This window comes from Dipodomys merriami, unplaced genomic scaffold, assembly GCF_024711535.1.
Source record: "Dipodomys merriami isolate MVZ:Mamm:240054 unplaced genomic scaffold, mDipMer1.0.p SCAF_57, whole genome shotgun sequence".
NCBI classification, from domain to species: domain Eukaryota; kingdom Metazoa; phylum Chordata; class Mammalia; order Rodentia; family Heteromyidae; genus Dipodomys; species Dipodomys merriami.
Window position 1 is genome coordinate 2,353,700 of NW_027206146.1, and position 26,145 is coordinate 2,379,844.

The 26,145-nt window shown below is 53.1% G+C and overlaps 1 protein-coding gene across 1 annotated transcript; it reads right to left on the reverse strand.

Moving 5' to 3' along the window:
• Positions 1 to 1,937: 1,937 nt before the first annotated feature.
• LOC138812420 (uncharacterized) lies at positions 1,938 to 25,920 on the reverse strand. The gene is made up of 20 exons (XM_070000370.1): positions 25,867 to 25,920; positions 25,712 to 25,747; positions 25,217 to 25,501; positions 24,074 to 24,124; positions 23,704 to 23,876; positions 20,543 to 20,817; positions 20,267 to 20,475; positions 16,905 to 17,117; positions 16,410 to 16,694; positions 15,271 to 15,321; positions 14,901 to 15,073; positions 13,258 to 13,358; positions 8,119 to 8,225; positions 5,605 to 5,727; positions 5,499 to 5,531; positions 5,018 to 5,302; positions 3,229 to 3,507; positions 3,005 to 3,058; positions 2,367 to 2,414; positions 1,938 to 2,273 (listed from the first exon to the last, which is right to left on the reverse strand). Exons 1-20 carry the CDS (start codon positions 25,898 to 25,900, stop codon positions 1,948 to 1,950), a joined length of 3,141 nt encoding a protein of 1,046 aa, XP_069856471.1. The 5' UTR covers positions 25,901 to 25,920; the 3' UTR covers positions 1,938 to 1,947.
• Between the last annotated feature and the right edge of the window lie 225 nt (positions 25,921 to 26,145).

A 26,145-nucleotide genomic window follows, 5' to 3' on the forward strand; every position in this document is an offset into this window, starting at 1 on the left:
TTTTTCTTATGTGGTGCTGAGGAATCGAACCCAGGGCCTTGAGCATGCAAGGCAAGCGCACTACCACAGAGCCACCTTCCCAGCCCCCCTTGTGGGGTTTTTTGAGAGAGGGTTTTGAACTTAAGATCCTCATGCCTCCCCCCTCCTTCCTTCCTCCACTTTTCCAGTGCTGAGATTATAGGAGTTCACTTTTGGGCCCAGCTCAGCAAGTGAGTAAAGTGTTGCATTCATAACTTGTTTTATTCTCACACTAATAAAAAGCATACACTTCAAAATATAAGCAAATAAAGTGATAATGCATTTTGCTTCTATAAATCAACAAGGTATTTCACACGGATCCTTCGTACAAAAGGTAAATTTTCAAACGAAGCTTTGGTTTAGTAGCGCTGATTGACCATACACGAAAGTATCTGAAATTTGTTCAAAAAGTCATTGGCAATCGGGCTGGGAAGGTGGCTCAGTGGTAGAGCGCTTGCCTTGCATGCCTGAGGCTCTGGGTTCGATTCCTCAGTACCACATAAGCAAAAAGAACTGGAAGTGGCGCTGTGGCTCAAGTGGTAGAGCACTAGCCTTGAGCTGAAGAGCTGAGGGACAGTGCCCAGGCCCAGAGTTCAGGCCCCACGACTGGACCCCCCCCCAAAAAAAAAGTCATTGGCAAGCCAGGCATGGGGGTCCCACACCTGTCATCCCAGCTGCTTCAGGAGGCTGCGATCTGAGGATCATGGTTGGAAGCCAACCCAGGGAGGAAAGTCCCTAAGACTCTTATCTCCAGTTAATCACAGAAAAAGCCGGAAGTAGCTTGCTGGGCTCTGCTCTCCCAGAAGCTCCTTCAGCTTTGTGAACAGCCACTTTCACAGGAAGTAACTGTGGGCAGCGATGGCCTTCCTGGGGGCCAGGGCATGAGAATGTGTGAGAATGAGGTCCCGAAGCACACTGCCCACATCCCCCTCCCCACCCCCGTGACATCACGGGGACTCTGGGCTCTAGGTGTGTGGACTGGCAAGGGTTGGGGGAGCTGGAGATCACCGCACAGACCTGCCCCATTCTGGAACCTGGCTCTTCCTCCTGTCCCTGGGTATCTCCCTGAAGGCAGAAGCAAGCACACATTAGGGATACATGCACACCGAGTCCAGTGCGGCCCGAGCCAGACTGCTACATGCTGGAAGGAGCCTGGGTGTCCATCAGCAGATACAGATTCTGTGTTGTGTAGGAACACAATGGAGTACTATGGAGGACTATCTAGCCATAAAGAATGAAATTATGTCACTTGCTGGAAAACAAATGGGACCAGAGATCATTGTGTTAAACAAACAAACAAAAGACTAAGCTGGATGCCGGTGGTTCATGCCTGTAATCCTAGCTACTCAGGATGCTGAGATCTAAGGATCACAGTTCAAAGACAGTCTGGGTAAGAAAGTCTGTGAAACTTTTTTTTTTTTTTTTTTTTTTGTCGGTTGTGGGGCTTGAACTCTGGGCCTGGGCGCTGTTCCTCAGCTCTTCAGCTCAAGGCGAGCGCTCTACCACTTGAGCTACAGCGCCACTTCCGGTTTTCTGGTGGTTTATTGGAGATAGGAGTCTCGCGGTCTTTCCTGCCCGGGCTGGCTTTGAACCGCGATCCTCAGATCTCAGCCTCCTGAGTAGCTAGGATTACAGGCGTGAGCCACCAGCGCCCGGCGTCTGTGAAACTCTTATCTCCAGTGAACCACCAAAAAAGCCGGAAGTGGAGATGTGGCTCAAGTGGTAGAGCACCAGCCATGAGTGGAAAAGCTAAGACACAGTGCCCAAGTCCTGAGTCCAAGCCCCACAACCAACACGCACACACACACACACACACACACACACACACACACACACACACACACACACACACACACGACCAAAGTCATTAAAAGTATGGTTTTTCAGTAGAAAATACAGCACTTCAAATGTTGCAGAGACAGTGAGGATTTATGGACAAGGACACGGAACCCCTTGCAATCCCACTCCGGGCAATGGCCCCCCATTTCCTGCAGTGCCCCCCTCAGTCTGCCCATCACAGCTCAGGCAGCTCAGGGTCCCGGCTTCTCCTCCCGGGTGGGCACCGCGGCTCCTGCCATTCATCCAGGGCCTCCGTGCTGTCTGCCATATGCTGCGTCCCCAGCTTGCAGCTCCGGCCTGTGCCTTCTTCCTGCTTATCCGGTCCTCAGCCAGCAGCCACGCCAGGGCCACTAGCACCAGGAGTGCCAGGCCAAGGCGAAGGAGGTTCTGAGCTGTGTGATCCCCAGGGGTGAAGTCTGGAGTCAGAGGAGATAGGGTGACGGCCCCCCGCCTCCCACCATCCAGCCCAGCCTGGCTCCTTCCCCAGAGTCTGGCACCCAGCCTCTTACCCTGCTGCAGTCCCCACCCTGGGATGGAGTTGAAGGCCTGCCAGGGACCTGCAACACAGCAGAGAGGAAGGAGGAAGAAATGGAGAGCCCCGCCTGCAGCCCCGACTCTCCACACTGTCCACGGTCACCCCATACTCCATGCCCGCCCCAGGGGGTCCATCTTCTGGGGGAGCCCCTCTTTCAATTTGGCCAACCTCATCTCCCTCTCCTCACCCAGAGGCAAAGGTCCGATTGAGCTCTGAACAGTACTTGTGTGTGTGTGTGTGTGTGTGTGTGTGTGTGTGTGTGTGTGTGTGTGTATGTGTGTATGTGTGTGTGTATGCCAGTTCTAGGACTTGAACTCAGGGCCTAGGTGCCATCTTTGAACTTTTTCACTCAAGGCTGGTGCTCTACCACTTGTGCCTCACTCCTACTTCTGGTTTTTTTAGCCAGTTAATGGGAGATAAGAGTCTGATACACTTTGCTGCCTGAGCTGGCTTTGAACCTTGATCCTCAGATCTCAGCCTCCTGAGGCTGGGATGGCATGCGTAAGGCACTGGCACTTGGCAAAACACAACATTTCTAGTGTCATTGAGAAGCTTTGATGCCCTCCCTCCTCGCCCCCCCCCACCTCCATGATTAGAAGTCCAGCTACTCACCAGGAGAGGAGGTGGGTGGGTTTGTGGGGGCAAAGCTGGTGTTTCCAACATCCCCTGGAGAGAGAGAGGAAGGTCAGGATTTCTGTCTCCCTGCCTGCCCTCTCTCCAGTGGCCCACGAGTGTCGGAACATGTCTCCAGGAGTGGCAATCCCTCTGCTGCCACCCAGCACTGAAGGTGGGAGGCGGGGCGTGGGCAGGGCCTCACCTCTGACCTCCAGCCTCACCTGTGACCTCCAGCTTCACAGGGTTGCTGGGAAAAGACCATAAGTGGTTGTTGTATGAGCCAAAGCATCGATAGGTCCCCCGGTGGGATCGGGTCGCAGGGCCCATAGAAAACTCGGCCTGGAGATTCCCGAAGCGGAGCTGCTCAGGGCCTGGCCACCCCTCCTTCATCAGGAAGAATGTGTTCGTGGCCATGTCCAGCTGGCAGCGGAAGGTCACAGGCTCCCCCATGGCCACCTCAGGCCCCGGGTGGACGGAGAGGGTGGGCGTGTCATACAGTCCTGCGAGCGAAGGTGTGTATGCAGCGTCTCCACCAAGCCCCTCCCAGCAACCAAAAAACAGGGAGCATCTGTGACCCTCCTCTGTTTCCTCAATCTACACTGGTCTTGAACAAGCCTTCCCCGAACCCTCCTTCCACACAGTCTCTCTGAGGCCAGCTTCCAGGACAGTGAGTCCCTGCCAGTGGTCCTGCTTTTACCCTTTTTTTTTTTTTTTTTGGTCGGTTGTGGGGCTTGAACTTGGGGCCTGGGCGCTGTCCCTCAGCTCTTCAGCTCAAGGTGAGTGCTCTACCATTTGAGTCACAGTGCCACGTCCAGTTTTCTGGTGGTTTACTAGAGATAAGAGTCTCACAGACTTTGCTGCCCAGACTGGCTTTGAACCTCAATCCTCAGATCTCAGCCTCCTGCGTAGCTAGGATGACAGGCATGAGCCACCAGCGCCTGGCTGTGGTTCTGCTTTTGATCTGTTACAGTGGAGGCCTGACTGCCTCTTAGAAAGGTAGAAAGCAGAGCCAGACACCCGGGGATGAGAAGGCTGGGAGCAGGGGTTCATGCCTGTAATCCCGAGCTGCTTCCAGACTGAGATCAGAGGATTGTGATGTGAGGCTAGCCTGGATTCTTGAGACTTCAATCTCAACCGATTCCTGGGCACTGTGGGGACGCCTGTCATCTCAGTTGCTTGGGAGATTGGGAGAATCATGATTCTAAGCCAGCTGGGCAAAGAAGTTCCAGAGACCCCATCTCGATAGAAAAACCTGGAAGGATACTTAGAAGGATCGTGGTACAGGGCAGCCTGGGCAAAAAGCAGGCACTATCTCAAGAAAAAAAAAGAAAACAATAACAAAAACAGAGCAAAAAGATCTAGAGGTATGGCTCAAGCAGTGGTGTGCTTGCATAGAAAGCACAGAACTCTTAGTTCAAATCCTAGGACTGTTCACCTGGCTATATTTATAGATGTGAGCCACTGGCACCTGGCTTCATCACAGATTGGTGTGTGTGTGTGTGTGTGTGTGTGTGTGTGTGTGTGTGTGTGTGAGTGAGAGAGAGAGAGAGAGGGAGGGAGGGAGAGGGAGAGGGAGAGAGGGAGAGAGAGGGAGAGAGAGAGAGAGAGAGAGAGAGAGAGAGAGAGACTCTGACACAGGGCTTGAGCTCAGGGCTTGGGCATAGACCCTGAGCTTTTTCATTTAAGGTTGGCATTCTACGGTTTGAGCCACAGCTCCATTTCTGGCTTTTTTGGTGGCTCACTGGGGATAAGAGTCTCACGGACTTTCCCGCCTGGGCTGGCTTTGAACGGTGATCCCCAGATCTCAGCCTCCTGAGTAGCTGGGATGACAGGCGTGAGCCATTGGCACTTGACCATCCCAGTTATCTTTTGAGGATACTTGCTGCAGTTGGGGTTCCAGCCATCTGTCCCCAGGACAGGGATGAGTGACTGTGGTTAACACCGCCCCCCCAAGCCCCTATGACTGAGAAGGAAGGACCCCAGAGTCACATGATGCGCCTGGACGGCTACCTGTCACCACCAGGTCCAGCAGGTCACTGTACTCGGACCACAGCTCTCCACTCCAGTAGAGGCATCTGTACTGCCCGGCGCTGCCCTGACTCACGACTGAGATGAGGAACCTGGCGTTGCTCTCCGACCCCGGTGACTTGGGTCTCTCCACTGCCTGAAGGCCACCTTCAAAGTGCAGCTGGTACTCCACGGCCCCCCGTACTCCCTGGCACCAGATCTCCACCCGGCTCCCCACCGGAACCAGGTGGCTGGGTATGGCCCGGATGGTGGGTTTCGAGAGAGTCTCTGGGAGCGGGAGAGAGCATGGCGGTGGTGACGCATCCCATCTCACCCCACTGTCCACCCTGCTGCTGGCCTGGGGCACTCCCAGGGAGATGGAGCCCCTCCTTCCACCTCCACCCTCCCCTCCCTCCATGTTCTCTCCAGGACACTGGGGCCTAATGCTGATGAGCACCCCTGGGACTCTGGTGGGAGGACTCACGTGTATGCACACCGATCTGGCTCAGGCACAGCCCTGGAACACAGCCTTGGTGAGCCCCACACCCCACATCGGCCCACTGCCCTCCCCTCTGTACCCCAGGACTCACCAGCCCAGAGCAGAGCAGGGAGCGTGGACGGCATGGCCCAGGGGCTCCCAGGCCAGTGTGGGGCCTGGCAAACGCTGGGCTCAGCCTGCCCAAGACACACAGGATATGGGGGAGTGGGGGAATTTCACACTGAATTTTATTTTGACAAGAAAGCTCACAGCTCTCCCTCCCTCCACTTCTGGCCATGGGCTGAAGCATCGCACATGTGACCGCTCTTGGTACACTTGTGGTCTAACCAGATCCTCACTCTTTAGATGGTCATTTATTTCTGGGTCTACCTCTGCATTTCTGCATGCCCCACCCAAGAAATCATGGAGCAGCACACAGAGCAAGAGTCCAAGAACACAGCAACAAAGAAAAGACTTCTAATTTGGAATTTAGTGTGTATTTGTCATGCATGAGGGTTTCATCGCGATATTTCCGTAGCCTCTTTGAGCGGGTTGACCTCTCCCTCCACCACAGTCTCACTTCTCCCCTCCCTTTGTCCCCTTTTCCAACAGCACTTGGTGGATTTCACTATGCTCTCATGATACGAATGTGGTGTGTGTGTGTGCGCGTGTGCGCATGCACATGTGTCTAACTTCCTCTGATCCTCTTCATCTCTCAGTATCCCCTTTCCTCCTCTCCACCCTGGCTGATCCCTTCATAGTTACCATGTTTCCTGTTTTATACTTTTGTCCCTTCAGCACCACATCACAATCTCCACCACCATCATCACCATTGTACTTCAGATAAGAAAGGAGTGTTTTCTTCAAACTGGTGTCCAGTGGGGTTTATTGTTTTATTTTATTTATTTTTTTGGGTTCCGGTCGTGGGGCCTGAACTCTGGGCCTGGGCACTGTCCCTCAGCTCTTCAGCTCAAGGCTAGCGCTCTACCACTTGAGCCACAGTGCCACTTCCAGCTTTTTCTTTTTTCTTATGTGGTGCTGAGGAATCGAACCCAGGGCCTCAGGCATGCAAGGCAAGCACTCTACCACTAAGCCACCTTCCCAGCCCTTCAGTGGGGTTTAATTCCATCTTTAACTCAGATTCCTGTCCCTCTCCCTCTCCCTCTCCATTTAGGAGAAACCTTTCAGGGGGCCTACAACTGTCACACCAGAAGGCCACACAGGAGGAATCTTCCCAGTAGCCAGGGTATGAATGGGAAACATTTATCTGAGTCCTAGAACTCCATGCAAATGAAGGCCTACATTTGCACCAATCACAGCACAGTCCATGGAATGAAGGGCTATGTCTGCACCAATCACAGGCCTTGTGCTGGTCTGCCAGGGGAATTGTTCCCCTGGTGGAGGAGGTAAAAATGACCACTAGAGTTCACTGAGGTCCAGTTTTTCTCATGTGTTTTAAAGGCCCATTCATCAGTTCTCTTGAGTCTAGATGACTAAGATTGAGACTGTAAATTTAGGCCAGAGTTGGGGATAATATCAAGCTTTCCTAGAACTCTGCACCTCCGGCTCTAGCACAGCTGTTAGCAAACTTTTTCTATAAAGGACTGTGCACTTCTGTCTCCTCCATACTGTTGTCCCTGTCATGAAAGCATCCTTTGAGAATAAGTAGACAAATGAACATGGTTGTGTTTCAATAAAACTTTATTTGCAGAAATGGGTAGATGATCTGATTTGAGGGCTGAGTGTTGGTGATCTCCTGCTCTAGGTCCATCAGACCTTTTGCCCACCTACTAGGTGTTTCGGTCGGTTGTTCATCTAAATGGAAAGATAGGGTCTTCCACTTGGAAGCCATCCACCCTCACGCATGTGTCTTGATGGGGCACTCTCTGGCTTGCACATTTCTGTGGTCCTCATTGTCCACATGAGAGACACCAAATGCCACTGGTTACCCACAGTTCCCAGGCTGGCTGTGGTCACACTGCTGCTGTCCACGTGGGCTTGAGGAAGGGTGTGGCCCCTGCAAGAGGCCTCCCAGGCCTTTCTATGGCAGTGCAGGGGGCACAGATTGCACTTGGTCTGGGCTTGCATCTGAATTCTGTGGACGCTGTGGCTCCTGCTGAGGATTCCTCAGGCCTCTGGGAGGCTGCAGGGGTCACGTTGGTCCTGGTGGAAATGTGATCATCCAGCACCGGGACCCTCAAGTTCCTGCTGCTTGTCTTGTGGTTACATGAAGCCCACATGAAGAACCCAGGACAGCTTCCTCTCTCATTCTCTCTCTCTCTCTCTCTCTCTCCCTTCCTCCCTCCCTCCTCCGCATTCTCTTCCCCCCCCCCCCCCCCGTTCTCTCTTTCTGTGTCTCCATCTCAAGTTAAACTAATTACAAAACTCGAAAGCAATCTCATCGCATAAACACGCACAGGCTTTGGGATGAGGGCGTCTTTGGGGGGGGGGGTCCTTGTTCACCCACCGTGGTAATTAGTTCTCTGTATTAAATCCTCCTCTGGCTAAGATATGTGGACATGTTCCCCCGTTGTTCCAATGGAGCCATGACTACAGCTCCTTCCAGAACATTCCATGACTGGGAAGTTTGTGGGAGAGGGAATGAAACACGGCTCAGGCCTCTGACCTGAAGCCATGATCTCTAGAAGGTCACCAGGTGGTGAAGGGCATGTAGGAGAGTGAGGGTCATCACTCTGATGCCTGCCAGTGCCACCTGTGCCGGGGTCATGGGACCTAAAAGGAAACCAGCTGGGATTTTCCACTCCGGTCAGGGGTACAGGCGCCATCTTGCTTACACAGCTTGACCTTGCCAAAGCCAAGAGGAGAGTCCTAGGGAAGAGTCACGTGGCGGTGTCCCAGAGGAACTACAGGGTCTGGCCAGGCCCACAAGGACAGCCTGTCCTGACCTCCTGGGAAAACAGTTAAGATAAGGCATGAGGTGGCTCACGCCTATAACCCCAGCTACTCAGGAGCTTGAGATCTGAGGATTGAGGCTCAAAACCAGCATGGGCAGGAAAATCCGTGAGACTCTTACCTCCAACCAACCAAAACCCCAGATGTGGAGCTGTGGATCAGGGGTTAGTCTGTCAGTCTTGAGTGCAAAAGCACAGGGACAGAGCCCAGGCCTTGAGTTTAAGCCCCACCAGGAGCAAACACACACACACACACACACACACACACACGTACACACACACAGGCCTGTGCTGCCTGCTATGTTACTGTAGTACAAGCTATCTACTTGGGAAGCTGGCTTTCCTAAGGGTTAGGGAATGACTCACATACTTGTGCCTAGATCTCCTGAACCAGGAAGAACCCTGGAAAGGAGACTCATGGAGCAGAACCTGCCAGCCCCTGCCTGCCCCCTGGACCTCAGCCTCCAGCTCCTGCTCCATGAAGACCACCCCAGCCACCCCCACTGTGCACACCTCGGGCAGCCCAGGCCCCGGTTCCCTGCCCCTCAGGTCCCAGAGGGTCTCACCAGGACACAGCAGGCTGAGGAGTGTGGGCCACATGGTGCTCATCCGGCAGAGACCAGGATGTCCTGGTGCCCAGCTGGTCCACCTGAGAGCTGACCACAGCATGCAAGTCCAGCCACAAGCTGTTCTCTGCCTAGCCCCGAAGTGAGATGGCTTCCTGGACATGATTCCACCCCAGACCTCTGCACAGTGCTCCTGCCCCTACACCTTTGTTCAGGACTGTCGAATTGTGTCACCAATGAGAGGGTTTCCATATACACTTTCTGTAGTTTTGCTTCATGGTGTGTGTGTGTGTGTGTGTGTGTGTGTGTGTGTGTGTGTGCGCGCGCCAGTCCTGGGACTTGAACTCAGGGTGCTCTTCCACTTTGAGCCACAGCGCCACTTCTGGCTTTTTGTTGGTTTACTGGAGATAAGAGTCTCACCAACTTTCCTTCCCAGGGTGGCTTTGAACCGTGATCCTCAAACCTCAGCCTGCTGAGTAGCTAGGAGACAGGCATGAGCCACTAAGCCTGTCCCTCATAGTGTCCTTTTATTAGTATGTGTTAATTGTACAAAATAACTTCATTATCAAACTTTCTTATATGAATATATATAAATTTCTATTTTATAAAGGTGCACATGCCTCCATTTCCCGTCTTCTTTTTTGTTGTTGTTGTTGGTCATGGGACTTGAACTCTGGTCCTGGGTGCTGTCCCTTGGATCTTCAGCTCAAGGAAAGTGCTCTACCACTTAAGCCACAGCACCACTTCCAGCTTTTTCTGCTTATGTGATGCTGAGGAATGAAACCCAGGGCCTCATGCATGCAAATTAAGCACTCTACCACTGAGCCACCTTTCCAGCCCCCATTTCCCTGTCTTGTTGCCTCTCCCAACCATTGATCTCCTTCTCTACACCTTTCCTTCTACTCTTCATGTTCTTTTTTTTGGGGGGGGGGTGTCCGGTCATGGGGCCTGAACTCTGGGCTGGGCACTGTCCCTCAGCGCTACCACTTGAGCCACAGCACCACTTCTGGTCTTTTTTTTTTCCTGCTTATGTGGTGCTGAGGAATCGAACCCAGGGCCTCATGTATGCAAGGCAAGTGCTCTACCACTGAGCCACCTTCCCAGCTCCATGTTCTTTTTTTTGGGGGGGGGGATCCAGTAGTGGGGCCTGAACTCTGGGCCTGGGCACTGTCCCTCAGCTCTTCAGCTCAAGGCTAGCGCTCTACCACTTGAGCCATAGCGCCACTTCCAGCTTTTTTCTTTTTGCTTATGTGGTGCTGAGGAATCGAACCCAGGGCCTCATGCATGCAAGGCAAGCACTCTACCACTGAGCCACCTTCCCAGCCCCTGTTCTTTTTTTTTTTTTTTTAAGAAAGCAAAGCTAAGTCAGGAGCCGGTGGCTCATGCCTGTAAACCTAGCTACTCAGGAAGCTGAGATCTGAGGATTGCAGTTCAAAGCCAGCCCAGGCAGGAAAGTCTATGAAACCCTCATCTCCAATAAACCACCAGAAAACTGGAAGTGGTGCTGTGGCTCAAGTGGTAGAGTGCTTGCCTTGAGCTGAAGAGCTGAGGGACAGTGCCTAGGTCCAGAGTTTAAGTCCCATGACAGAAAGAAAGAAAGAAAGAAAGAAAGAAAGAAAGAAAGAAAGAAAGAAAGGAAAGAAAGAAAGAAAGTCTAGATTCCATGGTTGAGAAAAACAGTGAGCTCCAGTTCTATTTATTTTCCTGAAAAATTATATAATTTCATTCTACATGGATGAAAAATACTCATTTTATATATATCATAATATATATGATATATTCTTCCTTCATCTGTGGCTCAACACCCTGGCTGAGTGCACACTTGGCTTGTGTAAACAATGGTGCACTAATGTGGGTGTGCAGAAAACATTACCCACCACCCACCCTTGAGGTTTCATCTTAAACAAAACCTCCTAAGGGACCCTCGGAGGTGGGCTCCATCTTGGATGTCCTGGGGATCCACCGTCCCTTTATTGTGGTGCTGAGCTTGTTGGAGCCTTCCCAGGCTAGGCTCTGTGTGGACCTCCAGAAAATAGAGTGACCACGAGGATACTTGTAAAAGATCCTCTTAGCCAGGCGTCAGTGGCTCACGCCTGTCATCCTAGCTACTCAGGAAGCTGAGGTCTGAGGGTCTGGGTTAAACGCCAGCATAGGCACAAAAGTCCATGAGACTCTTATCTCCAATATACCACTCAGAAAACTGGAAGTGGCCCTATGGCTCAAGTGGTAGAGCGCTGGCCTTGAGCTGAAGAGCTGAGGGACAGCGCCCAGGCCCAGAGTTCAAGCCCCATGACTGACAAAAAAGAAAAAAGAAAGAAAGAAAAGAAAAAAAGAAAAGAAAAAAAAGATCATCCTAGTTTATTGACAATAACTGCTGCTATAGGTCTAGTTTGTTTACATTTCAGTTTGCTGTGGCTAGGCTATTTTCAAAATGCCCTGTAATTGTTCTCTGAGTTCCACTGGAGTTTGTCAGTATCTTCCCTTTTCCTTTCTTTTTCTACAGTCCCTGAGCTTTCTTTCTTTGCTTTCCTGCTAAAAGCAAGCACTCTGCCACTTGAGCCACAACTGCACTTCTGACTTCTCTGGTGATTGTTTGGAGATAAGAGTTTCACAAACGTTTCCGCCCAGGCTGGCTGCGAACCTGGATGCTCAGATCTCAGCCTCCCCAGTGGCTGGGCTCTCAGGTGTGAGCCACCGGTGCCCCACCCAGTACCTTTTGTGTGCATTTGTCTTCGATTTGTGGACCTTTGGGTTGCTTTGACCATGTAGGTAATAGGTCAAGTTCTTCTAGGAACGCATTTGAGGAACCAGTGGCTCAGGTCCATGTTCAGGTGTCCCTTGAAAACACACCAGAAGTGGGAGAGGGGTTGAAGATGGGGGGAAGGTGGACTGTTGGGTTTTGGCTGTCTGCTATACAAGCTGAGGCTGGGAAGCTGTAATTATGTCCAAAGGCTGACAGCGCAGACCCTGGAGCCGGCATCGCACGCCCAAGCAGCTGAGCCAGGAGCCAGGAGCCAGGAGACACGGGCATCGCTGCACACGAACACCCAGGGGCTGAGGGTAGAGAAGACGGAGGATGCCAGGTAGGACAAGCCAGGGGCTCAGGGTGCCCACCTGCATGGAGCATAGCACCAGGACACAAGCCATGGCATAGAAGGAGAAGAACAGGCTGACCAGGAGCAGGACACACACGTGTGTGAAACAATATACCTGACCACTCTGTGCCCTTAGTGATGGGGTTGCCATGACCACACCCGTATTGAGACTGACACCAATGGAAGGACTGCACCATTTTGAGATCTGAATAGTACTCCATTCTTACACACACTGTATTTTTTGTATCTGTTCATCTATAGAACAGAGATGCGGCTTGGTGAGGGATAGTTAAGATGAAGCTCTGCTCAGCAGGTCCAGTACATTCGACAGTATTTAGCACAGAATTCCAAATATATCTAGGGCTGTGGGCTGTGCAGGTTCTCAGCACAGGTGTGGAATGCTGGAGACGGGGAATAGCCTGTGCCCTTCACCTGGATCAGTGTGTACTGCGTATATGGACAGACATCACCCGGTGTGCCACATAAAATGCACCAAAAGTTTAGATGTCTATAACTGCCCCCCCAAATAATTCCACTTGTTTGAATGAAGGATTTAGTTTGTATCCACAGCTAATTCTTGCAGACTTACTTTCTGTCATCCCACCATGACAACCTCAGTCACAGAGAGACCACGTGACTATTCATGGTTCTGTGCTTAAGTCACCATGTAGTATGCATGAGGTCCTGTGCTCAATGCTAGCACTGAGAGAGAAAGAGGAGAGAGAAGAGAGAGAGAAGAAGAGAAAGACAGAGAGAATATCAAAGGACAGAAGGAGGGAGGGAGGGAGGAAAGGAAAGAGTTAGAAAGGTGGGAAAGACAGACCCAGATAGATCAAAGGAGAGAAAGAGGAAAGAAAGCAGAGAGCATTAGAGTGAGAAGAAGGGAGGACAATAGAGAGAACTAAGAGAGGTCAGAAGCCTTGGCACAGGAAGATGAGGTAGAGTCCATGTGTCAGAAATGTGGAGAAGATACCTTAGCCACGTGCATTCTCGGTCCAGTCCTAATCCAAGGAAAAGGAAAGGATTATCTGTGTCCTTGCCTTGCTGAGACTGAGTCTCTCTGTGGAGCCAAAAGTAGGATGGAACTCACTACCTGACCCAGGCTGAAGCCCAGAGCCCAGCCTTACCACGATTCAAGAGCAACATTCTCTCCTGCAGCCCAGCTGTGTGTTGAGGAAGGAGGGGCACTTACCCAACGGGGCAGCAGCCGTCCAGGCCACAGTGCCAGCGGCTGGACCAGGGCAGGCGTCTCAGGTGCAGATGAAAGTTGGGCACCATGAGGTCATGGGCTGCCTGGGAGGTGATTATCATGTCAGCTCTGGGAGCGTGACAGCCCTTGTGGGGGACCAGAGGTGATCTGAGACAAACATCTCCTCGGGGTGCAAATCATTGCAAGACATTCCCCATGCTTGGCCAGGATTTTCAACTTGCAATGATGCATTTCCCTGAGGAGCTCTGACTGTGCCCAGGTGGCGGTGATTTGCCACTTGTGCAGGCGGAGCTGAGGAGTTTGGCAGGTCAGGTGGTGCCACATGTGTTTGCTTAGAAGCTTTTGCACTTGGGTTCACTGGGACCCAGTGTCATCATACATTGGGGGCCAGCTGTGACCTCATGTTCATAAGTCGGCCCAGTGAGATGAGACCAGCAGGGACCTAGAGAAACTTTTGCTCGTGGCTTCTATAGGTGCTTTTGAAGACTCTGACTCCTGGTGTATGAGACAGGCAGGCAGGCAGGAAGGCGAAGGAAGGAAGGAAGGGAGGAAGGGAGGAAGGGAGGAAGGAAGCAAGTGAGGGAGGGAGGGAGAAAGAGGAGAGGGAGAGAGGGAAAAAGAAAGAAAGAAAGAAAGAAAGAAAGAAAGAAAGAAAGAAAGAAAGAAGGAAGGAAGGAAGGAAAGAGAGAGAAGGAAGGAAGGAAGGAAAGAAGAAAAACACGGAGACAATATCAAAGAACTAGCCTGTCTTGAGCCAGCCTGAAGTCATGAGAAAAACGGACAAAACAAAACAAGGCAGAAATAAAAAGCATGATGCTAGTTTTTGAAGCTGTAATCCTAGCTGCTCAGGAGGCTGAGATATGAGGATGGAGATTCAAAGGAGGCTGGCCAGGAAAGTCTATGAGACTCTTATTTCCCATTAACCATCAAAAAAAGCTGAAGTGGAGATGTGGCTCATGTGGTAGAGAGCCAACTTTGAGGTTAATTAAAAAAAAAATGGTGCCGGGTACTGGTGGCTCACGCCTTTAATCCTAGCTACTCAGAAGGCTGAGATCTGAGGACCGCGGTTCAAAGCCAGCCCGGGCAGGAGAGACTGTGAGACTCTAATCTCCAATAAACCACCAGAAAACCTGAAGTGGCTCTGTAGCTCAAGTGGTAGAGCACTCGCCTTGAGCTGAAGAGCTGAGGGACAGCGCCCAGGCCCAGAGTTCAAGCCGCACGACCGACCAAAAAAAAAAAAAAATAGCTCAGGGTCAGAACCTGAGTTGGGTCCCAGTACTGTCCCTGACACACACACACACACACACATACACACGCACACACACACAGACACACACACACACACACACACACACAGACACACACACACACATACAAGCAGAGTCGTGAAAGAATGGCATTTAATATAAGATAGAAAAACTACTTTTAATACAGTAGTCAAAGCACTTCAAATGTCCCAGAGAAAGTAAGGATTTATGGACAGGGACACAGAACCCCTTCCGCCCCCACTCCGGGTGATGGTCACCCATTTCCTGCAATGCCCTCCTCAGTCTGCCCATCACAGCTCAGGCAGCTCAGGGGCCCGGCTTCTCCTCCCGGGTGGGCACCGTGGCTCCTGCCATTCATCCAGGGCCACCCAGCCGTCTGCCATCTCGCACGTCCCCAGCCTGCAGCTCCAGCCTGCGCTTCTTCCTGCTCAGCCAGTCCTCAGCCAGCAGCCACACCAGCGCCACCAGCACCAGGAGTGCCAGGCCAAGGCGAAGGAGGTTCTGGGCTGTATGATCCCCAGGGGGAAACTCTGCAATCAGAGGAGATCGGGTGACTGCCCCTTCCCCCCACCATCAAGCCCAGCCTGGATCCTTCTCCAGGGCCTGGCATCCAGACTAAGATCAACCTCTTGTATTCCCTACCCTGGGGTGGCATGCTTCTCTCAGAGGGAGAGAGAGAAAGTGGTGGAGGGGAGGGAGGAAGGGAGAGAGAGAAGCATTTACTCACTAGGTCTGGAGTCTGGTTCTGAGGGTAAAGTAAAACTGTTTGAAGAATTTTCTAGAAAAGAACAAGACAGGGATGGGCAGTGAGGAGAGAGAAGGGGTCAAGGGCAGGGAGGCTCCTCTCTTCTACCCTGTGGCAACGTCCTGGAGGTGGGTCAGGTCCCAGCACACACAAAAAAGAAAGGAAGCCGGGCACTGGTGGCTCATGCCTGTCATCCTAGCTACTCAGAGGCTGAGCTCTGAGGATCGCTGTTCAAAGCCAACCTGGGCAGGAAAGTCTGTGAGACTCTTATCTCTAATGACCCTCCAGAAAACCAGAAGTGGCGCTGTGGCTTAAGTGGTAGAGCGCTTGCCTGAGCTGAAGAGCTGAGGGACAGCGCCCAGGCCCAGAGTTCAGGTCCCACAACTGACAAAAAAAAAGGGGGGGTTGGGGGGTGGGTGTGGAGGAAAGAAAAGGGCTCATGGTGGAGGCCTGAGCCACAGGGGCGTGAGGTTAGAGCACCCACTCTTCACCCAATTTCCCAGATGGGGTGGGCAGTCAGCTTCCTGCGGAGCTCCTGCCGCTCACATCCGCCTCTCAGGGCCACTCACACTCTGGGGCATTGACTCAGGTGCCCCAGCTCTCCTAAGCCCTTCTTCTGACAACGGGGCTCCTGCCTGTGCCCCTGGCCTCACACAGGACAGGAGGAAGATGGACTCCCAGCTTGGGTTCAAGAGCTGAGGGGTCGTGGGGTGCTGGCCATGCTGGGTCCTCTGGGACTCCACTGCCTCCCATTCAAGAGGCTCGGGGGAGCTGTGGGGGTGGTATGAGGCAGGTGAGGGGGTAGTGGGCCTGGATGGGTGGTGTCAAAGGGTCTCTGCTCTGTGTCCCCCTCAGTCAGGATCACGCCCTCTAATGCCTCTTGTGACCCCCACAGGAGGCTGACCTTCCCACCCAGGTCACCATGGGGCTGGGCAGAGCCGAGCCTGGGTTGGAAGTAGTGGAAATGCTCTCCATACCACCGCCAACAGGGCTAGAGAGGGGTCACCCCTGAATGTTGACCCCCATCACCTCCTGATAGACATGAGGCACAGGGTCATGGCAGAGCACAGACCCCTCTCCCAAGGCAGAGCCAGGGCTGGGTTCCCTGCCTGTCCCCTCACCTGTCACCACCAGCTCCAGGGGCTCACTGTGGTCTGACCAGCCAGCAGGGCTCTGGTAGAAACAGAAGTAGCGCCCAGCGTTGTCCTTTTTCATGGACCAGATGAAGAAGGCAGTCCTCTTCCCCAGTGTGCCTGGGATTTTTAAGGCCCACCTATCTTTGTCTCCTTCTTTGTATAGACGGAACTTCTGGGTCTTCCAGGCCCTCTTACACCACAAGGTCACAGTGCTTCCCCGGGCAACCACAGAGCTGGGCTCAGCGCGGAGGACTGGTCTAGGGAGGCTTCCTGAAAGGACATCAGAGACTGCACCCAGAACTTCCCTCTATTTGTCCAGTGACCCCAGCCTCAGCGCCACCTGCTGACCCCGTCCCCTCTGCCCAGGGTGCCCTGTCCCCTGCTGACCCCCTCCCCTCCTCCAGGGAAGCCCAGTGTCCCCTGCTGACCCCTCCCCTCTGTCCAGGGAAGCCCTGTCCCCAGGGAGGAGGATGCACTCACCCCCTTGACCTTGGGCTGCAGAGTCCATACTCAGGCCTGAAATGAATTGGTTCCCATGAGAGGTGGGCTCTTCCCAGAGCCTCCTGAGCCTGAGGCCCTGGTGGGGGGACTGGGGCACCCACATGTCCCACCTTAGCTTCCCCTCCCGTCTCACCAATGTACAGCAGGGCTGCGAGTGCGAGGGCCATGCTGTGCGCACAGCGCCTGTGCTGCCTACCGGGAAGCCGTGTCAGGCCACAAAGGCTCAGGATGTGGCTTTTGCCTCCTGGTCACAGGTTTGTCACACCCACAGTGACACAGAAAGGGGAAATGCCCATGCCCCGTGGGGTCTCTGTCCTCCTTCAGCCCCTCCACTCTCAGTCTTGCAAGCGTTTTGGGAAGATGCAGAGCAGCAGGGTCATGGGGACCATGCCTGGAGCTCGGTTGTGGGGAGCAGCACAGAGGAGGGATGTGGGAGTCAGGGAAACGCTGCCCCCACATGGATGCCCCTTATTCACCAGACCCCACCTCTCCCCAGACCAAACAATGGTCCCTTGCCTTGCCTTCTCCCTGGCCCTGTTCCCTGCAGAATTCTCCTGGTCCTGGCAGACGATCTAATGTTCCTTCCCCCTCCACGGTCCTGGGCATGGGCAGGCAGGAGCCTCTCCTTCCTCTCCATCCAGCTTCTTGCTGGCAGACTGGTGTCTTCCCCACGGTCCGCAGAGGGGTAGAAAGGTCACCCCCATGTGCGACACACAGAGGCTCAATCGTGGGTCATTTCTGGATCAGGGTAAAATCCAAGCTTGGGACACTCATGGAGAGTAGGAACTCATGGAGATGGGCCTTTGTCTGCTCCAAGCATTGGAAACAACCCAGAGAATATGTCTGAAGTTTGCTGAGCATCGACATCATGAGCAGAGAAAGAAAAAAACAAAGTTCCCCCATAAGGGGAGAGAGTCATGGCCATGCCAGTGGCTGCAGCTTTGGAGGCCTGGCACCTGGGAGCATCCAGAGGCCCCGGGGCTCTTCCCTGTGGGTGAGGTGTGGTCTGGGGCTGGAGAGGTTGGCAGCTTTGTCCCTGCTCCTCCCCCATCTCCTCTGTGTTGTGCATGGCACTGGGCTTTCTCAGCTCACCACCTGGGCCTCATGGCCAGCCCTGAGCCACCATGCACTAAGACATGCTCTCTCCTGCGTGGCCCCTGTGGGTGTGAGTGTAAGGGGCAGTTGGACTGGCAGATGCCCACTGTGAGGGGTGCGTGCCCAGGGCAGGAGCCACTAAGGATGCAAACTTTCTGATGCCAGTCATTGCATGAGTGGATGAACAAAACATATACAAGCAACTGCATATTTTCTAGGCCAAAAACCCGCCAAAGAACAAATTAATCCTGTGATACGTTACGTTCAGAGTATATTAGACTTTGCCAGAAAACTACACAGAAACCCAGGTACAAAGAACAAAGAAAGGTGTTTTTGTGTGTGTGTGTGTGTGTGTGTGTGTGTGTGTGTGTGTGTTTAAGGTTTATTGCCAGTAAAGGGGCCAGTAAGACCTCTACCACAAGAGAGGAGGGAGAAGCAGTGCTGGCTACTATCTGGGGTGACCTATATAACCTAGGAGGTCTAGGAGAGGCTGGAAGGGGTAGGAGGCAGAAAGCCTGATGTGGACTTGAGGGCCAGGGGCTTCATCATGGCAGACTATGATTTATGGCTGCTGCCCAAGTAGTAGATAAGGGTCCTGCAGCTGCCCAGACCTGAAGGTCAATCTAAGGGGCTCTTGTTGCCTTCTATGGTGGGAGCTGCCCCCAAAGAAGTGCCATCCCAAGGTAGAGGAGGTTGGAAGCTGATGATTTACTGCCTTACTACATGGGCCTAGTGCTGCCTAGGAAGGGAGCATGCCACACTGTGGAGCGGGGAAGGAGTGTGCTTAGCCATGGGAAGGGAGCTCATTGGGCTGTTACAGGATCTCATGATCTCGGTACATGAGGAACAAAAAATAGCCAGGCTCCTAAGAAGAAAGAGCGTGGATGCTGGTTGTTGGGCTGTGGGTGGATGGAAGGAAGGAACACCTGCCGTTTTGCACATGTAAAGTTCGCACATGTGAAATGTGTGGAGGGGAGATTTCATCTTATGGGTGTGTTAAAAAAAAGGAAAGGAAAAAATGCAGTGTACACAGGACTCATGTGAAATCACAAAGAAGAAATGGAATTAGATAATGGTTACATTTTGGAGAAATGGAAATCCAGAAAAGACAATATGCACAGGACATGTGAGGAAGAAAGGAAGCAGACAGCCCACATGGTTTTAGGAAAAAGAGTGTGAGGAAGGAGGTTGGACAATATTTGGGGTTAAAAAAAAAGTAACCTTCAGTAGGTTTACGAAAAGTACAGAAAAGCCAGGCACTGGTGGCTCATGCCTGTAATCCTAGCTACTCAGGAGGCTGAGATCTGAAGATTGTGGATCAAAGCTAATCCGTGCAGGAAACTGGAGAGACTCTTAACTCCAATGAACCAGTAGAAAATAGGAAGTGGCGCTGTGGCTCAAGTGGTAGAGCATTAGCCTTGAGATGAAGAGCTGAGGATCAGCGCCCAGGGCCAGAGTTCAAGCCCCGACGACCAACAACAACAACAACAAAAATGTCAGGTTTTCCTGCCAACCTGGCTTCAAACCTTGATCCTCACACCTATGCCTCCTGAGTAGCTGAGATGTCCCGCATGAGCCACCTGTGTTTAACTATTTTGTGTTTTAATGAAAATGGGCCAGATGCTGTTTCTTTTCTAGTCTTGCTTGTTTGGCCTTGCATCTCTTACAACAATCTCTCTCTGTGTCTCTCTCTGTCTCTGTTTCTCCTTTTCTCTCCTTATCTCTCCTATCTAGGCCTGGTTCTCTCCTTATTGCTCAGGTGTTTCTTTATCATGAGAGTAGCTCGGTAAGAAATCGGGTGCCTGTATTAAATATGTAAGGGTTTATCTACGTGGGTTTGATTACAGAAACTAATAAAGTATTCTCTAAATAAAAAAAAAAAAAAGAAATCGGGTGCCTTCGCAGCTGGTGCAGGGATTGGGGAGAGTGTGGGGACCCCCCCCCCGGGGGACCACCAAGCATATAATGAGCAGAGCTCAGGGCCCACCAATGCTGCTTTGCAGGTTGGTTCTCTTGGAAAGGCACCCAAAAGGGAAATGGTCATGGATGATACATGTGGATTATTTCTTACACAATGTTTATTTCTGGCAGACTCATCAGCAAGACAGAGCCCATAGCTCCCCAGCTCCCCTTCCCATGGCAAGTACACACCTTCGGCCCTGGCAGACAAGCCCACAGGTGAGGAACAGAGTCCTGGAGGTGCTGCAGTCCCCCGAGCCGGCCTCAGGTGCCCCAGCCGCAGGCACAGCTGAGCAGGGAGTCGCTGCACCCAAACACCAAGTGGCTGAGGGTGGAGAAGCCCGAGGATGCCAGGTAGGACGAGCTGGCCAGCCAGGGGCTCGGGGTGCCCACCTGCATGGAGCACAGGGATAAAACAGAAGCCAGGGCGTAGAAGGAGAGGAAGAGGCTGACCAGGAGCAGGACGCTGGGAGCAGCTTGCCTCTCACAGGAGGCCCTGGGACGGGGGGGGGGGGGGACGTGGGGGGGCGGGAAGGGGGGAAAGCGCGCAGCCGCATAGGTACCGCACTCGCCACCTGTGTCTGTGCAGCACGAGGAGCACGGAGCCGCTGGCCCAGCCCATGAGGCCCAGGCACATGGCGTCGGTGACGGAGAAAACCACCGCTCCCATCAGGAAGGTCTTGCCCCCTGAGACAGGGACGGAACAGAAACTGTACATGGGTCCCCCGCCCAAGGCCAGATTCAACGGGAAGTGCAGGTGCCAGCAGAGGGCGCAGCAGAGCACCACGGGAAGCCGCTGAGCAGGCAGGTGGTGCTGAGCGTGACCACTCTGCACACCCTGTGCACACAGAAGACCCCCTTGCACCCAGCCTCACCCATGAAAGGTCACACCCCAAACGTGGCCATGGTGTGAGGAAAGCCTTTGGAGAGAAGAGCCAGGCTGCTGGCTAAGAAGAGCTGTGGGTCGACGCACAGGTGCACAGGCAAATGAGGCAGGAATGCCTCAGGACTCCCCCACCTGTCTGAAGGAGGAAGGTGACCCCCCCAAATCAGGTTCGAGGAAAGCGAGTCGGTCATCGGAGGTTTTATGCCTTTGAGGATGCTGCAGGCAGAAAGATAAACTTGACTCATGGTTTTTACACGAGGAAAAAACTTTGCCCCTCCGAGGTCCTTTCACAAATAACATGAATCCTGAGAGCAGGGATTTCAGATTACACATGTGTGTGCCAAAATGTGCCATGACCACTCTGTGCCTCTGGTGATGGGGTTGCCGTGACCACATGCGTATGGAGATTGACACAAATGAAAGGACTGCACCATTTTGGGGGCTGAATAGTACTCCATGCTAACACACACTGTGTATCAGTATCTTTTCATCTAGAAAAGAGTATGGCTTAGAGAGACATGGTTAATCTTCAGGATGAAGAAGCTCTAGGATTCTGCTGCTCAGCCGGTCCAGTACATTTAACAGTATTTATCACAGAATTCCACATGTCTAGGAGTATGAACCATGCAGGTTCTTAGCACAGGTATGGAATTCTGGAGATAGATAGCCTGAGCCCTTCACCTGGATCACTGCACACCCCCTATACGGACAGAAGTCACACGGCGTGCCACATAATATGCACCAAAAAAAAAAAAATCTCCCTCCCCCAAATAGAGTTTTGCTTGGGTGAATGGAAGAAGATTCACATTGTAAACCCACAGCTAAGTCTTGTAGAGTTATGACTGCTACATGCTCAACCTCAGTCCAGGAGAGAGCACGTGACTACATTTGATGTTCTATGCTTAATCCAAGCAGAGAGAGACAGACTGATTGACAGAGACAGAGATAGAGAGACAGACAGAGATAGAGACTGAGGAAGAATTGAAAGGAGGGGAGGAAGGAGGGAGGAAAGGAAAGATTTAGAGAGAGGGGGAGGAGATACACAGAGCTACACCAAAGGAGAGAAGGAGGGAGGAGAGGAGGGAGAAACAGTTAGAGCAGGAAGGGTTCCGAGAAAGGGGCAGAGAGATGTAAAGTAACATCAGAAGCCTTGGCACAGGAAGATGGAGTCCATGTGTCACCTTAACTGAGTGCATTCTCAGTCCAATCCTGATCCTCAGAAGAGGGAGGGATTCTCTGTGCCCCTACATTGCTGAAGCCTAGTCTTTCTGTGGAGCCAAAGCTAGGATGAAATTCACTACATGACCCAGGCTGACTCCAACTCCTGATGTCCTTTTTCTCTGCCTCCTATGTGCTGGGATTACAGGCTTAAGCCCAGAGCCCAGCCTTACCATGCTGATTCATGAGCACCCTTCTCTCCTGCAGCCCAGCTGTGTGCTGAGGAAGGAGGGGCACTTACCCAACGGGGCAGCGGCCGAACAGGCCACAGTGCCAGCGGCTGGACCAGGGCAGGTGTCTCAGGTGCAGATGAAAGTTGGGCACCATGAGCTCGTGGGCTGTCTGGGAGGTGATTATCATGTCAGCTCTGGGAGCCTGACAGCGCTTGTGTGGGGAGAGGAGGTGATCTGAGACAAACATCTTCTTGGGGTGCAAATCATTGCAAGACATTCCCCATGCTTGGCCAGGATTGTCAACTTGCAATGATGCATTTCCCTGAGGAGCTCTGACTGTGCCCAGGTGGCAGTGGTTTGCCACTTGTGCAGGCGGAGCTGAGGAGTTTGGCAGGTGAGGTGGTGCAACACGTGTTTGCTTAGAAGCTTTTGCACTTCTCATGGGTTCTCTGGGACCCAGTGTCATCATGCATTGGGGGCCAGCTGTGACCTCATGTTCATAAGTCTGCCCAGTGAGATGAGACCAGCAGGAACCTAGAGAAACTTTTTTTTTATAATTTTTTTTTTATCCTAGAGGAACTTTTGCTCGTGGCTTCCATAGGTACTTTTGAAGACTCTGACCCTGGCATATGAAACAGGCAGGCAGGCAGGCAGAAAGGAAGGAAGGGAGGGAGGGAGGGAGGGAGAGAGTGGAGAGGGAGGGGAGGAAAAAGAAAGAAAGAAAGAAGGAAAGCGAGAGAGAGAAGGAAGGAAGGAAAGAAGGAAGAAAGAAAGAAACACAGGGAGACAATATCAAAGAACTAGCCTGTCTTGAGGCAGCCGGAAGTCATGAAAAAAATGGGCAAAACAAAACAAAGCAGAAATAAAAAGCATGATAATAGTGTTTGAAGCTATAATCCTAGCTGCTCAGGAGGCTGAGATCTGAGGATGGAGATTCAAAAGAGGCTGGTCAAGAAAGTCTGTGAGACTCTTATTTCCCATTAACCATCAAAAAAATACTGAAGTGGAGATGTGGCTCATATGGTGGAGAGCCAACTTTGAGGTTAATTAAAAAAAAATAGCTCAGGGTCAGAACCTGAGTTGGGGTCCCTGACACTGTCCCTGAGTACTGTCCCTGACACACACACACACACACACACACACACACACACACACACACACATACACACACACACACACACACGCACACACACACACAAGCAGAGTCATGAAAGCATGGCATTTAATATAAGATAGAAAAACTACTTTTAATACAGTAGTCAAAGCACTTCAAATGTCCCAGAGAAAGTAAGGATTTATGGACAGGGACACAGAACCCCTTCCGCCCCCACTCCGGGTGATGGTCACCCATTTCCTGCAATGCCCTCCTCAGTCTGCCCATCACAGCTCAGGCAGCTCAGGGGCCCGGCTTCTCCTCCCGGGTGGGCACCGTGGCTCCTGCCATTCATCCAGGGCCACCCAGCCGTCTGCCATCTCGCACGTCCCCAGCCTGCAGCTCCAGCCTGCGCTTCTTCCTGCTCAGCCAGTCCTCAGCCAGCAGCCACACCAGCGCCACCAGCACCAGGAGTGCCAGGCCAAGGCGAAGGAGGTTCTGGGCTATATGATCCTCAGGGGGACATTCTGCAATCAGAGGAGATCGGGTGACTGCCCCTTCCCCCCACCATCAAGCCCAGCCTGGATCCTTCTCCAGGGCCTGGCATCCAGGCTAAGATCAACCTCTTGTATTCCCTACCCTGGGGTGGCATGCTTCTCTCAGAGGGAGAGAGAGAAAGTGGTGGAGGGGAGGGAGGAAGGGAGAGAGAGAATCATTTACTCACTAGGTCTGGAGTCTGGTTCTGAGGGTAAAGTAAAACTGTTTGAAGAATTTTCTAGAAAAGAACAAGACAGAGATGGGCAGTGAGGAGAGAGAAGGGGTCAAGGGCAGGGAGGCTCCTCTCTTCTACCCTGTGGCAACGTCCTGGAGGTGGGTCAGGTCCCAGCACAACACAAAAAGGAAAGGAAGCCGGGCACTGGTGGCTCATGCCTGTCATCCTAGCTACTCAGAGGCTGAGCTCTGAGGATCGCTGTTCAAAGCCAACCTGGGCAGGAAAGTCTGTGAGACTCTTATCTCTAATGACCCTCCAGAAAACCAGAAGTGGCGCTGTGGCTTAAGTGGTAGAGCACTCGCCTTGAACTGAAGAGCTAAGGGACAGCGCCCAGGCCCAGAGTTCAGGTCCCACAACTGACAAAAAAAAAAAAGGGAGGGGGGTTGAAGGGCGGTGTGGAGGAAAGGAAAAGGCTCATGTTGGAGGCCTGAGCCACAGGGCCATGAGGTTAGAGCACCCACTCTTCACCCAATTTCCCAGATGGGGTGGGCAGTCAGCTTCCTGCGGAGCTCCTGCCGCTCACATCCGCCTCTCAGGGCCACTCACACTCTGGGGCATTGACTCAGGTGCCCCAGCTCTCCTAAGCCCTTCTTCTGACAACGGGGCTCCTGCCTGTGCCCCTGGCCTCACACAGGACAGGAGGAAGATGGACTCCCAGCTTGGGTTCAAGAGCTGAGGGGTCGTGGGGTGCTGGCCATGCTGGGTCCTCTGGGACTCCACTGCCTCCCATTCAAGAGGCTCGGAAGAGCTGGGGAGAAGGTGTCAAGGAGGTGAGGGGGTAGTGGGACTGGGCGGGTGGTGTCCAAGGGCCTCTTTTGTCCCCCTCAGTGAGGATCACGCCCTCCAATTCCTCTTATGACCCCCACAGGAGGCTGACCTTCCCACCCAGGTCACCATGGGGCTGGGCAGAGCCGAGCCTGGGTTGGAAGTAGTGCAAATTCTCCCCATACCACCGCCAACAGGGCTAGAGTGGGGTCACCCCTGAATGTTGACCCCCATCACCTCCTGAATAGATATGAGGCACAGAGTCACGGCAGAGCACAGACCCCTCTCCCAAGGCAGAGCCAGGGCTGGGTTCCCTGCCTGTCCCCTCACCTGTCACCACCAGCTCCAGGGGCTCACTGTGGTCTGACCAGCCAGCAGGGCTCTGGTAGAAACAGAAGTAGCGCCCAGCTTTGTCCTTTGTCATGGACCAGATGAAGAAGGCGGTCCTGTTCCCCGGTGTGCCTGGGATTTTTGAGGACCACCTATCTTTGTCTCCTTCTTTGTATAGACGGAACTCCTGGGCCTTCCAGGCCCCCTCACACCACAAGGTCACAGCGCTTCCCCGGGCAACCACAGAGCCGGGCTCAGCGCGGAGGACCGGTCTAGGGAGGCTTCCTGAAAGGACATCAGAGATGCACCCAGAACTTCCCTCTATTTACCCAGCGACCCCAGCCTCAGCGCCACCTGATGACCCCATCCCCTCTGCCCAGGGTGCCCTGTCCCATGCTGACCCCCATCCCCTCCTCCAGGGAAGCCCAGTGTCCCCTGCTGACCCCTCCCCTCTGTCCAGGGAAGCCCTGTCCCCATGGAGGAGGACGCACTCACCCCCTTGAACTTGGGCTGCAGAGTCCATACTCAGGCCTGAAATGAATTGGTTCCCATGAGAGGTGGGCTCTTCCCAGAGCCTCCTGAGCCTGAAGCCCTGGGGGGGGGGACTGGGGCACCCACATGTCCCACCTTAGCTTCCCCTCCCGTCTCACCAATGTACAGCAGGGCTGCGAGTGCGAGGGCCATGCTGTGCGCACAGAGCCTGTGGTGCCTGCGGGGAAACCGTGTCAGGCCACAAAGTCTCAGGATGTGGCTTTTGTCTCCTGGTCACAGGTTTGTCACACCCACAGTGACACAGAAAGGGGAAATGCCCATGCCCCATGGGGTCTCCGTCCTTCAGCCCCTCCACTCTCAGTCTTGCAAGCGTTTTGGGAGGATGCAGAGCAGCAGGGTCATGGGGACCATGCCTGGAGCTCGGTTGTGGGGAGCAG

Bases quoted from the DNA above. Each gene is read 5' to 3' on its own strand.
- LOC138812420 (XM_070000370.1), bottom strand. From the start codon at position 25,900: ATGGCCCTCGCACTCGCAGCCCTGCTGTACATTG. The intron at 23,877-24,073 runs GTGAGTAAATGA...CTCTGATTGCAG, and splicing joins AGAACCAGACTCCAGACCTA to AATGTCCCCCTGAGGATCAT. The intron at 5,728-8,118 runs GTCAGAGGCCTG...ATTCAGTGTGAA, and splicing joins TCTAGAGATCATGGCTTCAG to ATTCCCCCACTCCCCCATAT.